The sequence below is a fragment of the Diplotaxodon limnothrissa genome, linkage group LG23 (genome assembly GCF_057381915.1).
Source record: "Diplotaxodon limnothrissa isolate DT_005_m linkage group LG23, D_limnothrissa_male_GT1.1, whole genome shotgun sequence".
In the NCBI taxonomy this organism is placed as follows: Eukaryota; Metazoa; Chordata; class Actinopteri; order Cichliformes; family Cichlidae; genus Diplotaxodon; species Diplotaxodon limnothrissa.
In genome coordinates, this window is record NC_140617.1 from 50,255,923 (window position 1) to 50,276,753 (window position 20,831).

At 40.6% G+C, this 20,831-nt stretch overlaps 1 protein-coding gene across 2 annotated transcripts in view; it reads left to right on the top strand.

Annotated features, from left to right (window-relative positions):
• The window catches only part of runx1 (RUNX family transcription factor 1), a 31,024-nt gene extending 18,891 nt beyond the window's left edge, over nt 1-12,133 (top strand). For both annotated transcript variants that reach the window (XM_085348857.1, XM_085348858.1), the window contains exons 6-8: nt 2,274-2,474; nt 11,367-11,513; nt 11,592-12,133. In XM_085348857.1, the coding sequence (XP_085204983.1) occupies nt 2,274-2,474; nt 11,367-11,513; nt 11,592-12,133 (890 nt within the window). The remainder of the gene's footprint in view (nt 1-2,273; nt 2,475-11,366; nt 11,514-11,591) is intronic.
• Nucleotides 12,134-20,831: the final 8,698 nt, after the last annotated feature.

Consider the following 20,831-nt stretch of genomic DNA (forward strand, 5'->3'; position numbering starts at 1 on the left):
AAGGGCGTAAACCCATACTGGATGCCCGCGATCTCCGGGCCCTTAAACGACACTGCACCACAAACAGGAATGCTACTGTAAAGGAAATCACCGAATGGGCTCAGGAATACTTCCAGAAACCATCGTCAGCGAACACAATCCACCGTGCCATCCGCGCTGCCAGCTGAAACTCTACAGTGCAAAGAAGAAGCCATTTCTAAGCAAGATCCACAAGCTCAGGCGTTTTCACTGGGATCATTTAAACTGGAGTGTGGCAAAATGGAAGACTGTTCTGTGGTCAGACGAGTCACGATTCGAAGTTCTTTTTGGAAATGTGGGACGCCATGTCATTCGGACCAAAGAGGACAAGGACAACCCAAGTTGTTATCAACGCTCAGTTCAGAAGCCCGCATCTCTGATGGTATGCATGAGTGCGTGTGGCATGGACAGCTTGCATGTCTAGAAAGGCACCATCAATGCAAAAAAAATACATTCAGGTTCTAGAACAACGTGCTCCCATCCAGACGTCATCTCTTTCAAGGAAGACCCTGCGTTTTTCAACAAGATAATGCCAGACCACATTCTGCATCAATCACAACATCATGGCTGCGTAGGAGAAGGATCCTGAAATGGCCAGTCTGCAGTCCAGATCTTTCACCTATAGAGAACATTTGGCGCATCATAAAGAGGAAGGTGCGACAAAGAAGGCCCAAGACGATTGAACAGTTAGAGGCCTGTATTAGACAAGAATGGGAGAGCATTCCTGTTTCTAAACTTGAGAAACTGGTCTCCACGGTCCCCAGACGTCTGTAGAGTGTTGTAAGAAGAAGGGGAGATGCCACACAGTGGTGAAAATGGCCTTGTCCCAACTTTTTGGGGATTTGTTGACACCATGACATTTTGTATCACCATATTGTTCCCTTAAAATGATAAATTTTCTCAGTTTCAACTTTTGTTCCGTGATTTATGTTCTGAAGAAAATATTGACATTTGCCATCTCCACATCGTTGCATTCAGTTTTTATTCACAATTTGTTTAGTGTCCCGACTTTTTTGGAATCCGGTTTGTATTTTGGCATTGTTTATTGGGCTCGCAGAACAAGGCATGGTAATAATAAATGAACCTGAAAACTAAAAAACAAACTTCTGATGTGCCATTGTTTAAAGGGTTTCCTTTTAACAACACATTAGACTCACCAATAATAAACAACTTTTTTTTATTTAGTTTATTACAAAAGGTCGACCTACCAAATGTAAGACCTTTTTACTGTATTTGGTGCTAGGCTGCATTTATATCATGCCATTTTAATTGTCCCGACTCAACAACAGCTGACCTACCTCAACTGCAATTTGCACATTAGTACACTTTGCACACTAACTTTATTTTGCACATTGAGCTCCTTTGTACATCCATTTACATCTGCATACCTCACTTGTCTTCACTTACTTATTTTTGTACTTATTTATTTAACTTTCACTATTTTTATCCTTATTTTTATCTTTATATATCTAATATCTTGTCTTATTGTTATCCTTGTTTATCTTGTTCCTCCAACCCTACCTACTTGGCATTTGTGTATGGACAGCAAAGGAAGAATTTCATTGCACAGAGAAATGCTATTTCTTCTGTACACATGACAATAAACACTTTGAATTATACTAATATCATTAACAAATTCTTAGGATACTGTGTTTTATTTAATGTCATTATTTCATCAATTTTATTTTATTTTGTGAACTGCATACTCAATGAAGACGCACCCCTGCAGACAAACTTTCAATTGAGTGTTTTCATAAGGGGAACCTGATGCAACACTTACTTCCTCTCCCACTGAGTATGATGAAACATGGGGATTTCTTTAGGCTTACGAATGGGAGAAGAAAGAAGATAGACGTGTTTCTTCTAATAAATGCTAATAAGTGTCATTAAAATAACATTAGTCCACTTCACTTCCATATGACATGAACAAAGTGAAACTGGTCAGAACAAGAGGAGAAGTAACAAAACAACAGGAGCACTTGTCAAATCTGCTTAGCTGTGAATACCCATCACTCGTCTATAACTCACCCATGCACACACAGTATAAATACACAAATGCACACTTCCCTTGTTGTGAGGAAGTGCCTGTAACTGGAGCTCAGTATCAGAGCTTTAAAGTGCAGCCACACACACACACAGTGTAATCACATCACAAGCATGGAGTGCTTTGCTGACAACTCAATAAATTTCAGGAATTTTGAGCTCAGGAGTGATACTTGAAATTCTAACGATTTCCTCTTAACTTTCTGCCTCAGGTCATCGTCAGAAGATGGACGAAGTCAAACCAGGCTCCCTGGCTTTCTCTGAGAGGCTAACAGAACTGGAACAGCTGAGAAGGAGCTCCATGAGGGTGACACCTCCTCATCACCATCATCAATCGTCAGCCAACAGTCGCCAACCTCCAACTCTCAACTCTGCCGCTTTCTCCAGCCCCACGCACACTCAGATAACTCCTGGTAAGGATGTTTATGTCCTTCAAATCAGTCACTCATGTTCCTACCTGTCCACAACTGTACAACTGTTATATATATCACCATTTTCATTAACTGATGCCCCTTTAATGTGGATCCATATCCATGACAGTCATCCAGCTTTCCTGATGTAGGTGTAAAGGATATAGTAGCTGTTTTTCAACCAGACCCAGGTTCATTGTACTATGTGTCAGTGTTAAATAGCAAGTTCGAAGGTGAGATGAAGTTGTTATCACCATGGGCAGAGAAATGACCATCAACGATTGTGAAGTGGGTCTGGGTTTATTTCACGTTAGATCAAAGGAAAGACACACATGAACTTCTCAACTCTTCAAAAGAAAACTAAGTTGGATCCAAGTGGGTCACTACATCCAGGTCTTCACACTGTATATACTGGTTTGAAAATAGGGATTGTCCTTTTCCCGATTTACTTTTTTATATATGTTTGTCACATTTAATGTTTCAGATCATTAAACAAATTTAAATAGTAGACAAAAAAAAGGAAACACAAAATGCATTTTCTAAATGAAGGTGTTTATGATTAAGGGGGAAAAAAATCCAAACTCTAATCTCTTAATCATTTGTGTTGAGAACAGACATGGGCAACGCGTTACGGTAATCCGATAAATTTTTGTCAAGTAACGACTAAGGTAAGGGATTACTGTTGCAAAAAAGGTCATTAAGCATGTTGCGTTACTGTGTTACTAAAACCGTGATTTTTTTGTGAGAGTGTCTCATGACAGTGACGCAAGCGTGTGCGACGTTCGTGACAACAGCTGTGATCAACAATGGATCATATAACAAGTGCGGCAGAGAGTATGAGCGTGCAGCGTTTAAAGCGTGGAAGTGCTGACCTTACTTAGAGTTTGATTCCATAAAAAGTGACAAAAACATTAGCGTCCTCTGTTCACTGTGTGGGAAGAAAACTTCTTTTTACAGCAAAAACCCCCCAGAACTCCCGAGCAAACGCCAAATACGCTGCCGCTGGAATGTGCCATTCACAGAGAAACTGCCGTATCCTTCCACTGATTGCTGCGGCACACTTGCACCAGGGTAAACCTCCGCCTGCCCCACTCCTGCTAAACAGGTGTAAATAGAGCAACAGGACCACTGAGTCTTTGATTTTATTTATTTTCTGCTGTGTTTTACTTCATTCTATTTAAAAGACTGAGTGTTAACACAAAAAATATTTTATTTTATGTGCTGGAATGACAGAAAACAGGTTTAAATGTTAAACAAATTTCTCCCAGTCAGAGAATGTTGCAGATAATTTAATGTTTGCTTGATGCATAAAGTTAAAAGATTAAAACTAACTAACTTTTCCATTTGATTACATTTTGTATGATGGATTATGCAGAAAAAGTAGAATTGGGCTGAAAGATCTATCGATTTATCACCTATTCAGGTTGTAAATCATGTTTTAAAAAGTAACTAAGTAACTAATCACTTCTGAAAATAAGTAATAGGTAAAGTAACAGGATTACTTTTGGGGGGAAGTAATCAGTAATTAATTACTAGTTACTTTTTTCAAGTAACTTGACCAACACTGGTTAAGAATATGATTAAAATACAGCCACATAAATAATTATTTGATTCCCTGCTGAATTTATAAGTTTGCTCACAAAGAAATGACCAATATCTAATTTTAATCAAGACAGATAGCATATCAACCCAAAATTCAGAAAAACCACATTTCATAAACGTTATAAATTGATTCGCATGTCACTGAGTGACTTAAGTACACATATGAATGAACACTTCGGATTGTAAAGGAAAAAAAAACATCATACTGGATGGCTATACTGATATGGACTGGGTATGTTTGATGGAAATGAAGATGATCAACCTACAGAGGGCTGAATTCAAAGACACTCCAAAAGTCAAAGACAAAATTTTTGCCGAAATTTCATTGCAGCAGTTGAAAATGGTAGTCAATAGGTTGCCATGTGTCACGGGCATGTTCCTGTTGAGACTACAGATCATCTCCTAGGGGATCTCATCCCACATCTGGACAAGGGCATAACAGTCTGGACGACCTGACGTCCAACCTGGTGGTGTTGGATGGAGCAAACCATAATGTCCCAGAGGATTAAACATTAGATTTAGGTCAGGGGAGCATTGGGGAAAGTCAGTGGTGTCTCTTTCTGAAGCTCCATGCAAGATCTTGCTCATTCGATCAGTTCCTAATATTTAAATTTACAGTAATGGATTACACAGTAGTGGGAATACATTTCATTACAGCAGAGTGTCTTTTGGAAAGTGCTGTAACTAAATTTAAGGACATAATTCCTCTACTTTTACACTTTTCAATACCATGTGCCAAAACAGTACAAAGCAGCTATCTAAAGTCTACTGCGGCAGAAGTTGATTATCTTGCTGTTACATTCATACTGCAAAGTGACGTGCAAGGGACGACACAGCCATGAGGGACAATGCGAACAGTAACAGAACCAAAAGCAGATCTAAAAAAAGCAGATAATGAGGGAGTTGGCCTGGCCAAGAGGTTAGTCTTAAAGGCTGCAGCAGCTTGAGTGGCTGGTTTGGCCATAAGGCAAGGTCTACAGGCAGGCATTGAGGAGGTCTGCCTTGGAGGCCAACAATTTAGAAAGGAATTGAGGGGGCATCATGGGTGACAGTGTTTGAGGAGATGTGGCCAATCCAGTTATATGGCAGGAGGCTATTTTTTACTCCGGCGATGATTTATTGGACGCCAACTGTGGTGTCAGAAACCTTTGAGCGACAGGAGTGGAGGCTGACAATGGTGGCAAAGACTGGATTCCAGCGACTGCAGCAGAGCCTCTCCGGTGGTTTGGATGGAGGACAGCATCGAAGGAAGCTCTCAGATGGCTGTAAGGTGATTAGAGTGACAGACTCCCTTAAGCTGGGTTGGAGGTCCACATAGGCAGTGGAGTTGACAGACCCCATCAGATGGCTGTACCGGACACACCGGGGATCGGTGAAGGTGGAGTCAATGGAACACCTCTGGAGGCTTGGTAGGGGACCAGCATTGGCGAAGGCGACGGATACTTGGTCCAGATGACGCTCGTTAATGCATCAACGCATTAACGAGCTAGCCGCGCCAACACGTTCACGCCATACAGCCCTCGCACGAGGCGATCTGCGTTAACTAACGGGGATTTGGGCTGATGAGTCCAAATTTGTCTACAGGAAATCATACTATCCAGGGAGAACACGAACAAAGATCAAAGGGAGACTCGGACACAATATTGGACGGTTGTTAGGGAAGTGGGGACAGCTGGGAACACATCAGGGACAAATCAGGAGTAACAAGACAGGGGAAGCAAAACTGAATATGCCACACACAGGACAAGTGAATAAAACTGGAAGTAGCACTGAGACCAAGACTAAGAAACAAGCTTGACACAGGGACAGAAGACAAATCATGGAGACAAGACCAAGGGAAGAGAATGGGAACACGAAGAGAAACTATAACTGCTAACCAACTAAAGGCACAGATGACAGGAATAATCCAAAACCCATAGACAGAAATAAGAACCAAGAATAATCATAAAAACAAGACAACCACCAAAAATGCCAAAGCTCAAAATCCTCGATCAGCAACCCAGGAAAAGAAGGAAAAGAAAAGCTAGTCCATTTAACTCAGCTTCTAGTGATAACAGGCATTTGTGTGTCATTTATCTTCTTGTGGCTTTAGTTAATGAGATCTGTTATCTTCTCCATGGATGCTCTATGTTGTACCGAAAGAAAGTATTTGTTTCTCCTCATCTTCAGTGGAGGTGACACAGAATGCCAGTTCCTACTAATGTGTGCATTTAAATATATCTATGTGTGTGTGTGTGTGTGTGTGTGTGTGTGTGTGTGTGTGTGTGTGTGTGTGTGTGTGTGTGTGTGTGTGAGGACACAACTGGCAACTTAAGGAGGAAATGAGAGTCAGCTAGCAGGAAGTGCTACTGTGAGAAAAAAAAATTTGTATGTAACTGTCACAAACTAAAAAGAAAAAGCTCGCATACTACAGCTGCCATATGTAGCTTAAATGCCCCTTCCAGCTGAAACAGTTCAGAAGTGAATCAACTGAACTGTTTTTGTGCTGTTTAAAAATATGTTAAAAGGAATAAAACTCAAAGTAAAATTCCAGATAACTAAGCAGCCAAACATCATAACATTGCTCAAACGAACCTGTTTTAAGGAACCTTAAGTTCAAATACGCAAAGAAATATATATACATTTGTTGGATTCCTGTTATAACATTCTTACTACCTTTAAAACGACTGTACTGTAGCATGGCATGGAGGCATGGAGGTAATGTGACTGTGGTGGATGATTGCTTTCTATGAACAGTTTGATATTTCTTTCATGTATTTTCAAGCTGTGACGATGAGCGGAGATGTAAAGTAGCAGAAGAGGTGTGTGTACACTGAGTGAAAAAGAAACAGAGGTGATCTCTAAGTGCTTCCTACTGTCATGGACCCTGTTAAAATGAAGAAAAAAATCAACGTTCAGCAGTTAACTTACTTTTTCCTCGCCCTTTCTTCTCTGAACAACCTGTCGCTCTCACTAACCCCACCAAGCGTTCATTTCTAATTTGTCTTCCTTTCTTTCACATCTATAATTTCTCCATGCTGTGAATAAACAAACATGCACGTAGCTGTATCTCCGTTACATTTGAAATGGCAGCTTATTACACATTTGTGTTGTTGGCTCTCTCTGCGCTATTGTATCACTTCCAGTTCCTGTTAAATGCACAGTGGTATTTTGTGTAGCCAATTTAATTTAAACCTTCAGATAATGACTTATCACATAGTTTCATCTTTACGTGCCTTATCCAAAGCACACGCCACTGAACCAGCTGATAAGTTTCTAGTATTCATTCATTTTGTCTTTAGGTATTCGCTACCTTAGCTCATAGCCAAGTCACTGGCAGCGTGGCTTCTTTACTTGTCCCTCCCACATTTTCCTGCTCAGCATGTCAGACATATAGCTACTCTTCAGCATCCTTTACAAATATTTGTGAGAAATGTAGCCTATTTGCAGCTCTGGAGGCCAGGCTTAGTGAATTGGAAACGCGACTCCGCAACCTGGGAAATCCTTAACATAGTGTACACTGTTAAGTGCCAGGAGGATTGCCAGGATTTATACATGGGGGAAACCAAACAACCTCTGGTGAAGCGGATGGCACAAAACAGAACAGCTGTGGGGTGGCTGTGGCTCAGGTGGTAGAGCAGATCAGCTGCTGATTGGGTGGTTGGTGGTTCGATTCCTGGCTCCCCAGTCTGCATGCCAAATATCCTTGGGCAAGATACTAACCCCAATTGGCCCACCCTCCTCGATGCGTTCATCGGAGTGTGAATGTGTGTGAATGTTAATTAGTTGCACTTGAGTTTAGAAGTGCCTGTATGAGTGGGTGTGAATGGGTGAATGAGGCATGTTGTATACAGCGTTTTGAGTACTCCGGGAGAGTAGAGAGTAGAAAAGCGCTGTATAAGAATCAGTCCATTTACCATTTACCGCCTTGTCAGGCCAGGACTCTGCAGTCTATCCTACACCTACAGGCCAGTGGACACTCTTTCAAGGATGAGGATGTAACATCCTGGACAGGGAGGAACGCTGGTTTGAGGGTGGAGTCCAGGAGGCCATTTACGTGAAAAGGGAAAGACCATCTCTGAATCGAGGAGGGGCCTAAGGGTACATCTGTCATCAAATCAAATTCAAATTCAAATTTTATTTGTCACATACACAGTACGATATGCAGTGAAATGCTTAGACAACTGCTTGTGACCTAAAGAAAAATGAAAAGGCTATGAATAAGATAGGAAATAAATATGAAAATTTAAAAGGGTAAATTTAACTAGGAAGCAATAAAATAAAATAAAATATAAAAATTAAAGTTAAAAATGAAATAACTGTACAACACAAATTAGAATGAAGGGTAAATTTAACTGGGAAAGAATAAGATAAAATATATGAGTTAAAGTTGAAAATAAAATAACTGTACAACAAAATACACAATATAAAGTTTAGAAATATATAAGAATGTATGAAGAAATATAAATATATATATACAGTAACAGCAGCTGTACAAGTATTAAATGGAAATGAAGAAATATAATGTCCAGTGTTGTGCAATCCACATTTGTAAGCGTCGTACACCATCTTACATGCTGTGATTGCAGCCATTCCCCAACTCTCTGTGAATGGGACTCATGGATATTGATCAGTGGTCTTTGATCAATGATCAATGGTCTTCCTTACAGATGGACTTCTAATAGGATCAGTGCCTTTATCGTTACAAAACCTTTGAAGAGATCATATAGGACCATTAAAAACAAAGGACTCTGATGCTGAACTGGCTTTTCTACAGGCATTTCAAAGTTCCTGTTCTTGCCAGTCTTTTGGACCTCAAACAGCTCAAGACTTGATCATTTTGTTAAGACTTGACAAAGTGAGTCCAAGAAATACAGAGTTAGAATTAACACGTGTTGTGTAAAAAAGCTTTATATATCTTTACATACTTTGTCTGCATAGCTGCAATTTTCAAGTCTTCCACTGCCCACAAATATTACCTGTTGGGCTGATTAAGACCCAGTTTGCCTCTTATAGCACCAGGAATGCTCAGATGTATCCTCACTTTGTGAAAGGTTAGGATCTACTAATACTGATACAGGCAGATAGCCCTTTAACTCATGGGACTACCATCAATACCAGTGTGAAAACCCATGCCAACCCAACCAATTCCATTTGTGAGTGACTGGGAGAAAATCCAGAGAACAAGCCTCCATACTTAAGCTCTGGGTACAGAATACCACCACAAGTTGGAGGTGGAAATACACTGGCCTGCCACTTCATTAAATACTAACCAGGAGCAACCCATGAGCCAGTAGCCTTGGTAAAAGCCTTGAAATAAACAAAGCAAGTAAATGTCAAAACAGGGTGCTGGTTGAGCTCAGTTGGATAAGCAGGTGATCAAATGCTGCATGGCTGAGAGTGGCCAGCCCAGGTTTGAGTCCGACCCGTGGCCCGTTGCCATGTCTCCCCCCTCTGCTTTCCTGTCAGTCTTCACTCCACCTTTCTAATAAAGCTGTAAGAAGGGCGATTTTTGTTTGTATGCGGCATCAGTCCATAATTCCTTCAAAAAAAGAAACAATCAGGAGCCAAAATCAATTATCTAGAAAGACTTCTGTATTGTTTCATGCAAGCTGATGCAATGCATCATTTAATTTATTAAGCTCGTACATGATTATTTCTTGAAGTGTCATGTAATTTTATTTTTTCATCTGATGTTTAGTTTATGCTTAAAGAGTTACTGGCATGAACCTCTTCCCTTAATTTAATCTCAGTATAGCAGGTTAGTTATTTTTCTTGAATCAGTCGTACCACACAGTTTTTGTTATCATAGAAGTTGCTTATTACGATGAATGTAACTCCAAATTCTCAGTGTAATAGTTAACAAATTAAAATTAAATTCTAAAGTTTTATATCTCAGAACATGTAAAAAAAATAATGTGGTCTGTAGTAGGTCTTAACATTAGTTTAATACAAACTCAGATAAACTATAAAATGTGACATATTACACTGTGTTATTATTTATTTACTAAAGAAAATAAGCCAAAATGCAGAAGCAGTGTATAAAAAACCAAGCACACCATTACTACTTCCATGAAGATGTTAATCAAATGGTCATGATTAAATGATCATCAGCGAGTGTGCCCACCTCTATAAAGGCAGACATTTTTGGTCGTTTGCTCTGTGGGGTATTCCTTTGGGATTTAATGCAACACCAAGGTAGAAAGAGATCAATGTTAGAGGCTCATCAGTTCCAGGTTTCTTTCAATGTTTTTCTTTTGATTAGAAAAAACTGAAGAGGTATGGCTTGTTTGGTAGCATTGTCAGCCAAAAGCCTTGTATCCCTAAAACCTTAGCTTTGCAAAATGGCATCTGAGCAAGCCACAAGACTTCTGGGACGATGTTGGATATACAAGTCTAATGTGAATATGTTTGGCCAAATTGGCTTGTTTGGTGAAAGGAAAAAAACACAGTATTTCAGCACGAACATATCATACCAGTCCTCAATCCTGAGGTAAGAGTTTTGACTTAATTGCAGCCCCAACAACAGAGTAAGGAAGACATAATTAACGTTGTAAGAAAATAGATGGAGGGACATAATTAGGAAGGGAGAGATTGGGGTAAAATGAATGGCTACTTTGAACATGAACATTTCTTTAAAGTGTGGCTTTGAAGTTTTTAATAGTCACATTCAACATCCATCCAGTCTCATCCACTTATCCTTGTCAGGGTCGGGCTGGAGCCTATCCCAGCTGTCATAGGGCTGGACAGGTCGCCAGCCTGCCGCAGAGCTAACACAGACAACCATTCATACTCACATTCACACCTATGGACAGTTTAGAATTACCAGCTAACCTAACCCCAACTGCTAATCTTTGGACTGTGGGGGGAAGCCGGAGTACCTGGAGAAAACCCACGCGAACACGGGAGAACATGCAAACTCCAAACAGAAAAACCTGGGGGTGGAATCAAACTCAGGACCTTCTCACTAAATAGAAACAGTGCTAATCACCCCACCCACACGCAACATAACATAAACTGGGAGTGTCAGTAGCACAGGAAAAAGTCATGTGAAAAAAACTTTTCTTGAACCTCCTGTTCATCTGGACGTAGCGTTTTCAGTGGGAGAAACGTTTCATCCAGATGACTTCTTCAGTCTCAGCTGACTGCGGGATTCCAACCTTATATACAGTACATTTGCACAGTAACTGAAACTAGCACTGTTGAAGGAATAAACCTTTGAAACATTTTACTGCTCCAAAGGTATCAGTGATTATATATTACATGTATTTTCGCTCACAGTCCCTTTCTCCTGTCTGCTTGTATCTCTTTCAGATTCCAGACAGATGCAGTCATCACCATCATGGTCTTACGATCAATCGTATCCTTATCTTGGCCAGATAACTACACCCACTGTTCCCACGGCTAATTCTCTATCACCTGGTCGTTCTTCTCTCAGTGACCTGTCCTCTCGACTAACAGGTAACAAACCTATGCGTGGTGACACACGTAGGGAACACTGTGATTAAGTTGTAACAATCAACCTTTGTCTTCTTTCAGGCTCTGAGCTCACTGCCTTTGGTGACCCAAGGATGACCTTAGAACGGCCTTTCAGTTCCCTGCCCTCCTTGCCTGACTCACGTTTTTCTGATCCCCGGGTGCACTATCCTCCCACTGCAGCTGCCTTTACCTACACCCCATCCCACAATCCAGTCTCCAATGGTGCACTCGGTATCACAATGGCAACAGCCATGGCCACCACCCCTGCAGGGAGGTACCACACCTACCTGCCTCCACCCTATCCTGCAAATGCACCCCAAGCTCAGAACGGGCCCTTCCAGTCCACCTCCTCACCATATCTCTACTACTCCACTGCCGCTGGCTCCTACCAGTTCTCCATGATGACAAGCGGAGCAGGCAGCAGTGATTCACGCTCACCACCAAGGATCTTGCCACCATGCACCAATGCCTCCACAGGTTCTTCCCTCCTGCACCCCTCTTTACCCAGTCAGAACGAAGGGGTGGGTGCGGAGGTGGAGTCCAGTCACAGTAGCTCACCAACAAACATGGCTCCTGCTGAAGCTGTCTGGAGACCCTACTAAACGAGCAATGGCAGAAGTGAAGGGTGCACCCACCCACTTTGTCATATGATGCACACACTGGCAAGGGTGGAACAAATAAAATGAAACGGTAACATCCGGTGGGTCTGCCTACTAATTAGCAAGCAATATTGAGTTTTAAGTTAAGCTGCATGTTAAGACCAGTTTATGTTAGAACTGGCTAATGTCGGTACCAAACATCACACAACTAGGAGCCAGAAGAGTACAGCCAGTAGGAAATACTGTCACATCAGGGTCTATCAAGATAGGATTGCTCTCTGTAGAGGAGAAACAACAAACTGAAGACACTGTGCTCGAGCAGGACTGGACTGATCTCAGCCAAGCATCCTTTGTTCAGTACCAGGACTTATTCGTCATAATGTGGTTGATGATGTGAATATATTATTTGCTCCTGACAAATGTTGTGATGAACTGTTTGTGTTTACTGTATCAGCATTCTTTCTCCCTTTTTTCTTTCTCAACTAAAGTTCAAGAAATATCATTTTAGACATGAAATAGTTCAAAGTTTTCCATTGTTTCCATTTCCAAAGTTCACTGTATCCCATTAGCTGTGTTCATCCAAGATGGTCTTCTCTGTCCTCCAAATCCACCACCATTTAATTTTGAACCAACAAACCATTGCACCAAAGACTGCACCATTGTAAAAGCATTGAATTTGTTCTCATGACACCTTTTTAGAGTTTATTTCATATTTGTTCCTGTCTGTGTGCATATGTGTGTTTGGGTGAGAGTCCATGTAATTGTGTGTCTGTGTGTCAAATTTTCCAGTGATCCACTACTGATTTGTACCATATATAGCAATGACTGTATATGACACCCTAAGATTGTTTTCATCACCCCTTCCTCTCTCTCATTGTCTCTCTCAAATAGACACACAGACTCAGAGAGACATACAAAGACACACACACACACACTTACGTCATAGTTTGCTATAACACTGTTGTGTATATTTCAATTAGACTGATGTAAATATAAAGAAAACACAACTGTTTCCTGGTCCTTTAATATGTTTTCATTGTTATTTGTCTCTTCATGAATAATCTGTCCTAAGACAAAACACACACACACAACACACACACGATCTTTTGCTGTTTCTGACCCTGAACCTGAAGTGCAACACCAACACACTTAAAAGTCGAGTGAGATACCTGACACCTGCAGCCTGGAATTTAATACCAAATGAGTAATATCGTTCCCAAATGTAAGAACAAGAGTTGGTACTCTCTAAGGTGTGTAGCATGATGTTTCCATCTTATGACGACAGGTATTGGTGCTTTCTTTTGAGTTTTGATATATGATACAGTATACATTATATTGTCAAAAGCATTTGCTTGTCGGACTTCACATACATATGATATCCCATTCTTAATTGATTAGGTTTTCCACAAGGTTTAGGAGTGTGCTTATAGGAATGTTTTAGCATTCTTCCAGGAGTGCATTTATGATGTGAGTCACTGATGAAGGACGAGAATGCTTGGCTTGCAATCTCCACTCTAACTCATTCCCAGGTCTATATGCAGGCCAGTCCAGTTCTTCCACTCCAAACCGCTTTGTGCACTGGTGTGCACTCCTGTTGGAACAAAGTTTGGTGCTTGAAATTGGAATACTTTGGTATCCTAAATTATTAAGAGTTCCTTTAACTGGAATTAAGGGTCCCAGCCCAAGTCCTGAATAGCTATCCAACACCATAATCCCCCCTCCACCAACCATTACACCTGGCACGGTGCAGTCAGACAACTAACTCCTGGCAACAAACCGAGACTTGCCCATTAGACTGCCAAATGGAGAGGCATGACTCTTCACTCCAGATACCACATCTTCACTGCTTTAGAGTTTAGTGGCAGCATGCTTTATTTTTATCCAACACTTTGTGTTGTGCTTGGTTATGTAAAGCTTAGATGTAGGTCCTCATTCATGGAAACCCTTCCGATTAAGCTCTTTGTTCTTGAGCTAATCTGAAGGCCACATGAAGCTTGGAGGTCTGTAGTAATTGACCCTTCAGAAAATTGAGTACTGAGCAGATGATCTATTGGACTTAGATCAGGCAAGCGTGGAGCCCAGTGCATTATATTATTTCCTCCATCCAAAAGGATGAACTACTGTTAATACTAGAGATGGACCGATCCGATATTACGTATCGGTATCGGTCCGATACTGACCTAAATTACTGGATCGGATATCGGAGAAAAATAAAAAATGTAATCCGATCCATTAAATATCACGAAAGCACCTCACAAAACTTGCAACACGCCGTAACTCACCTCAGAACGTTAGCACGTCGGAGCAGTATGCATCACGTGATAGAGCGGCTGTGGCATGCAGGACCTGTCGGTGGTCTGGATAGCATGTGGAGCTTCGCTAGCAACCCGGCATTTCATCTCCGACAAAGTTATCCCGAGAGAAGTATAGCAAGTGTGTAAGTCCATCTCTGAATGTTTGTAAAGCATTCCTGCGTTAAGCTTACCAAACGATATATGGAGCGACTGCCTCTTCTTGCTGCTACTTCAATCATGAAACTGCTTAACGATCAGCTGATCGGCTTTTCTGTCGCGAGTCCGTGTCTCTAGTTTGCTTTTGGCCCACTTTGCACCAGAAAGAGGAAACCAGCGGCTGAACAACAGCAGCACATTTAAGCTTGATAAGCTGTTGTTAGAATTTATTTAATATTACTTTCTACTCCAGGATCTTTTTCTACGTAGCTGACGCTGGTAACTGTGCAGGGGCGCATCTAGCAAAGTTTAGCCAGGGGGGCCGATAGGGCATTAACAGGGAAAAGGGGGCACAAAGACATACTTTTCTTTCTTATTCTCATTTAAAATGTCGAGCTTTTAATAAATAATTATCTGACACCCAAAGTTTTAATTTGATGCAAAATGAATAGAAGTCCATTACTGTATATAGTAACTATTAAGTCTAATATATATACCCTAGTAAGCTATAGTACTTTTTCCTTTGGGAAGGTACCATCTGTGCAGTCTGCAATTTTGTTGAAGAAAGATGTTGAATCTATTTAATATTTCTTGAAAAATAATTGATTTCTGTGCATTTTTTTTTCACACTGCATCAAATTAAGGTTGATTACGTTGATTAAGCATCATGAGGTGGAGTGTGAGGGGTGGTTCCCTATTTTTTATTTATTTATTTTTGTTGTTGCTGGGAGTTGGAACCCTATTAGTTAGGTTGCTTAATATTTACGCTAAGTACTCTTTAAAATACCAGAATAGGGAGGATGGTGTAGGTTTAAGTTTATTAGATTGATCAGTATTGCTGAACTATGAAATATTTTTTTTTTGCATACAGGTATAACAGAATAGCTTTAGTGTAGTTGTTGTTTTAAACTTGAGTATGAACTTATACAAAATGCAGCAAGATATTTAAAAAAAAACAGTTTTGTTGATTAAAAAACATTATATCGGATTCATATCGGTATCGGCAGATATCCAAATTTATGATATCGGTATCGGTATCGGACATAAAAAAGTGGTATCGTGCCATCTCTAGTTAATACATGAGGGAGGCCATTGTCATGCATTGTCAGAGGAAGTCAGAGCCCACTGCACCAGTGTAGTGTCTAATAATGTGTTAAGACAATTTAATCCCAGTATCTAATGGTGGTCAGGGTGCCATTGCCTAGCCTGTAGAGGTCTATGCAATCCATTCATTGATTTGTCTTCCCAGATCATTACTGGCACAGTACCCAAATGGTTATGTAGAACGATGATACAAACAACATAAATGACAATTGGACCTTCACACCACTGGCCTGCTGAAGGTCATTTTGTAAGGGATTGGCAGTGTTCATCCGGATACTGTTGCTGCTGACTGTTTAAAAAGTTTTTGTTCAACTGTCCAGAGTAGCTGTGTGTCTCCTAGAATCTCCTCCATGCTCCTGAGACTGTGCTGGGAGACACAGCAAACCCTCAGGCAATGGTAGAGTCCAGGTATCGCCTCATGCTACCCATAGTGACACTGAGCCTCGCCAAATCAAAACTAGTGGAAAAAACTCTGAAAAGATGAGGATAGAGTCAGCCAATTGTTTCCCCCTTATTAACACCCCCCACACAACTGACCAGATGAGTATCCCAGAAATGTAATACTGTACTCTGATCCAGGTGCTCCATTTTTTGAGCTCTGTATGACTGATGACAGATTAACAAGGAGCTGGATTCTCATAAAGTCTCAGTGATCATCATGACAGGGAAACAGGAGCTACAGTGAGAAAAAAAACCTGAGACTATTTGTTTCGCTGTTTATGATTTTCCTTCAATAGTCTGAACAAACTCGTTAAAAATTTAAACTTGTATTTTGAAATTTTCATTTGTAAAATTTCTCACACAAATTTGAAATTACAGTTACAGTTTAAATCTCCAAACCTGTATTCACATTTTATTCATGTTTATTTATTATTTTAATATTTACAAACACAGCTCTGTGAGCTCTTAAATCAGTGAATACAAGTGCTCAACTGCACATATTTACATATTCTATGCTTTGACTTTTGCAACACTTGTTGCACTTGTAGCTGAAGGGGGGAAGTGGCGGTTGGGGGTGTGGGGGTGGAAGTCAGCCAATCAGAAAGCAAAAGACTGAGAGGTCTCATTCGCAGCTGCCCTCATCTTTACTTCTACTTGCCATTCACAGTGGAAAGATTTTCCACAACTTAAAGCACATTTAATAGAAAAACTTTATTTGAAAAAGACAGGATATAAAAAGACCAAGAAAGAAACATGTCACTTGAAGTCAAACCATCTTCCACCATCGCAGGACCTGTTGAAGTGAAATTTATAGATTTACTTTTACTTTTTTCCTTGTATTGACTGCATAACATACGTGATATTGTCTGATTGGTCCTGTCTGATCTTCACTGTACTAACCATGGTTCTCGCTGTTCCCCTGAATCTCCAGTGTCACCCACCATGCTCATGACCCAACCTAAACGCCACTGACACTTTCATCATGCTTCATGACCAAGCACCTACCTACTTAACTCCCTGCATTTCACCTGTTCAGCCTGCGCTGTCCTGCTGCCCTTCTTTCATCTCCAGAGGCCAGTTTTAATATATACATCAATGTAAATATATCCCTTTGATTTATTTGGGTCCACGTGTTGTCAAATACAATGATAATATAAGCGCATTAGTGTTTTAGAGATTCTAACTAACCCTCCATCTCAAATTAAACATCTGAGTTCAGAGGGAACTGCCACAGATACCAACTACAAATACAGGAGACTCCTGAATCTAAATAACTACAGATCCACTTAAACATTTATTTATATCACGATTTTCAGAAATACCTTAAATGTGTTCAATATTCCTTAACAGCATATATCAAATCTTCAGGCTCTGACATCCATCTGAAGCACTGCGCTGGTTTCTGCATTAATGCCTTGTGACTGAACAAAAAAAGAATCACTCTTAGACACGCATTTGTCTACTTTTAATACAATATAATGAATAACACATTGAACAAAAACAGTAAACCCTTAGTTTTAGTCAAACTTTACATTAGAAGTTGACTTTTTTTAAGTAACTAGTTAACATCTGTTGCTCTTAAAGCCTGTTGAGTTCAGGGATTTATTATACAAGTGTGAGTATGAACTTGGTATAGTTTCCTTTTGGAATAATAACCATGGGCGAATCAAAATGAAAGTACTGAGGAAAACTCTGGTCTGTGTACTCTGGTGATGCCTGAGTGAAAGTGTGATAGTCCTGTAGTTTTTTGTCAGGGGTGAACTAACAGTTCTGTTTTACTGCCAACAGTGGGACAAACTAATACTGCTGGATTGGCATCTTATTTTCATGTACTGGACATTTAAAATATGTTCTATTAAAAGTCTCTTTAGATATAAAATATGCTGTGAAAGAGGATCCTCTGCACTCCCATGGAAATCTTACATATTCATACTCTTTTAAGCTTTAAAAAATATTTTTAAATAGATCTTTTTCTATATATTAATATATTTAGTATGGGATCTCCTCTTTGGAGACCTTTACTTACTTGGACTTAGGTCCTCCTGTGCTGTTCAGCGCATTGGGCGGCAAGTGTCCACCAACCTACTCGATCGGCTGCTTCGGCCTCATCCCATGCAATGTCTATGGTGCATAAGTCATCGATGAAGGTCCTCCGCCATGTTGTATGGGGGCGGCCTGGTTTGCGTCTTCCATGGGGTGGGTTCCATGTGATGGCAATCTTGGGCAGTTGATGTGGGGGTTGACGTAGAACATGACCTCCAAACCGCACACGCCACTCAGTCACAATGTCCTGGAGGGGACGTGTGGCAGTTCGATGGTGTACTTATTCGTTGGTGACATGGTCCCGGTAGGAGACCCCCAGAATATGTCTTAGCCATTGCTGCTGGGCCACATGGAGTCTTTTTGCAATTCTGGCTGATGTTTTCCACGTCTCACAAGTGTAGATTGCAGTAGGTATAACGATGGAGTTGACCACGATCTTTGGGGTCGACCAGATTGGCCGGAGCTGCTGAAAGACCGCACCTGCTTTAACAATTCGACACACAACGTCATGCTCAGCATCTCCATCACTTGCCAGGATGCTGCCCAGGTAGGTGAATTGATTCACCTCCTCCAGTGGTTGCAGTCCTACCGTAATGGGGTCCTGTTTCGTCACGTAACCTGTCCTCATGACCTTGGTTTTGTTTCCACTGATCCATAAGCTCACTTTGGCTGCCTCTTGCTCCAAGCATGATGTCATAGTAGTCATGATTTTCCGGACGTCAGCCAACAAAGCGATGTCGTCTGCAAAGTCGAGGTCCTTGAGGCATGTTGGTGGATGCCAAGGTATCCCAAAGCCATCTTGGTCCATGGCCCTCTGCATAACAAAGTCAATGGCAAGAAGGATGAGGAAGGGAGAGAGGATACCCCCTTGCCTCACACCGGTCTCAATGGTGAAGAAATCCGTGTAGCCATCCTCTGTGTGGATGCAGCAACTGGACCAATAATTGTGATAATCTGCAGGGAAAAATGTTGTGCAGCTTATTTCTTCGCTTAACAGCACTTACACATAAAGAGGAAGTCTTTAGCCAGCTAGGAGCTACATTTCATTTGAACATATCAAATCACCAGGTCTATGTTATCATCCATCAAGCTTTTGTCCTCCACTGGGATCAAAACTACCAAATATTTAACAATATTTTTAACTGGGATATTTCTGTATCAGCAATGTCTTTTAAAGCAAGAATGTCAAAATTATTTAAATTAAGGTTTAAGCCTGATGTTAATAACAGATCAGACTTTGAGATTTCATTTGTGTCATTGTGACACATTGAGGGGCAGGGATAGCTCAGTAGGTAGAGTGGTTGCCCCATGATCGGAAGGTCGGGGGTTTGACTCCACTGAACGGCTCCCCTGAGGTACCCCTGAGCAACGTACACATTATTATTATTGTGTTTGAGAGAGTGGAAAAGCACCATTCATATCAGTCCATTTGCCATTAATACAATCACTTTTTTCTTATACTTATGTGCTTTTTATCTAACAGTCACACACATTCGTACTCAAATGGATGCATCAGAGAGCAGCTTGGGGTTATTTATGCAGACGGGGATCAAACCACTAAAGTGACCCACTCTACCTCCTGTGCTACAGTCACCCCAGAGACAGTGACTTGTGTATATTTAAAGATAATGCAACTAAACTTATGGTAGATTATTGAAAGGTTCAGAATTTGGCTTACCGCTAAGAAGAGATGGGACGGCCATAACGAAATTCCCCTCTTAATCTGAGTGATGGCAGTTTCACCGATGATGTCTTGATTGCTTTGATAAAAAAAGTTATCAAATTTTTAAAAATTTAGGGTTAAAGATAAAATTGTGGAGAACTGTAGAGAATCAAGAATAAAATCAGGTGACTGCCAACAAGCCATTATTTGTAGTTAGCTCCAAAAACAGGTGAATATTATTGAGATATGAATGCCACTCACGAATCCACAGTGGGATTCCTGAATTCTTTTATTTGGATCAGTGTTTCAAAGCTTTGCTACTATGAAAATTGTCATTTTATAATCATTGTTGAGTGTAATTGGTCTCCAGTTATCAATAAATAAAGGATCTTTGTTGGTTTGGGGAATTAAAGGGAGATGTCCTTTCTTCAATGAAGGGGACAGTTCTTCTTTTACAGATCGCTTCATTAAAGAGAGCAGCTAATCATTTAATTGGTAAATTGACAGCAGAAACATCATTATTTTTTCTATTTTTGAGCTATTTTTATGTGCTTGTTTTTTTGCCATATGCAGTGGCTATCTTTCTCATTTAAAACCTTAGAAATTCCCAGTATTTTCCACATACATTACTTTTTGAGGCCAAATTCCAGGACTTTCCTATAACATCCTTGATATCTGATATGGGCTGTTCACTCTTCAGAAGTGAGCTAGTCTGAGCCTAACCCCTTCTATTGTTCCACTTACTGATATTTGGTGTCAGTGTCAAAATGTTGTGGTCTTTCAAAATAGCAGGAAAAATGTCTGCCTCATTTATATTCAGTGATTATAGACAGAGTAGAATCTTTGGATGTAAGCCGTTTCCACAGCGCTGCTCTGACCACTCTCGTTCTCACCAAAATGAAGCTTCTTCTCTTTCAGGAAGGAACTGTTGTTTGCTCTCTTTCAGATGTTTCTCACAGAGCAGAGGACGATGATTGCACATGGCTCGTCTGCCCAGCGT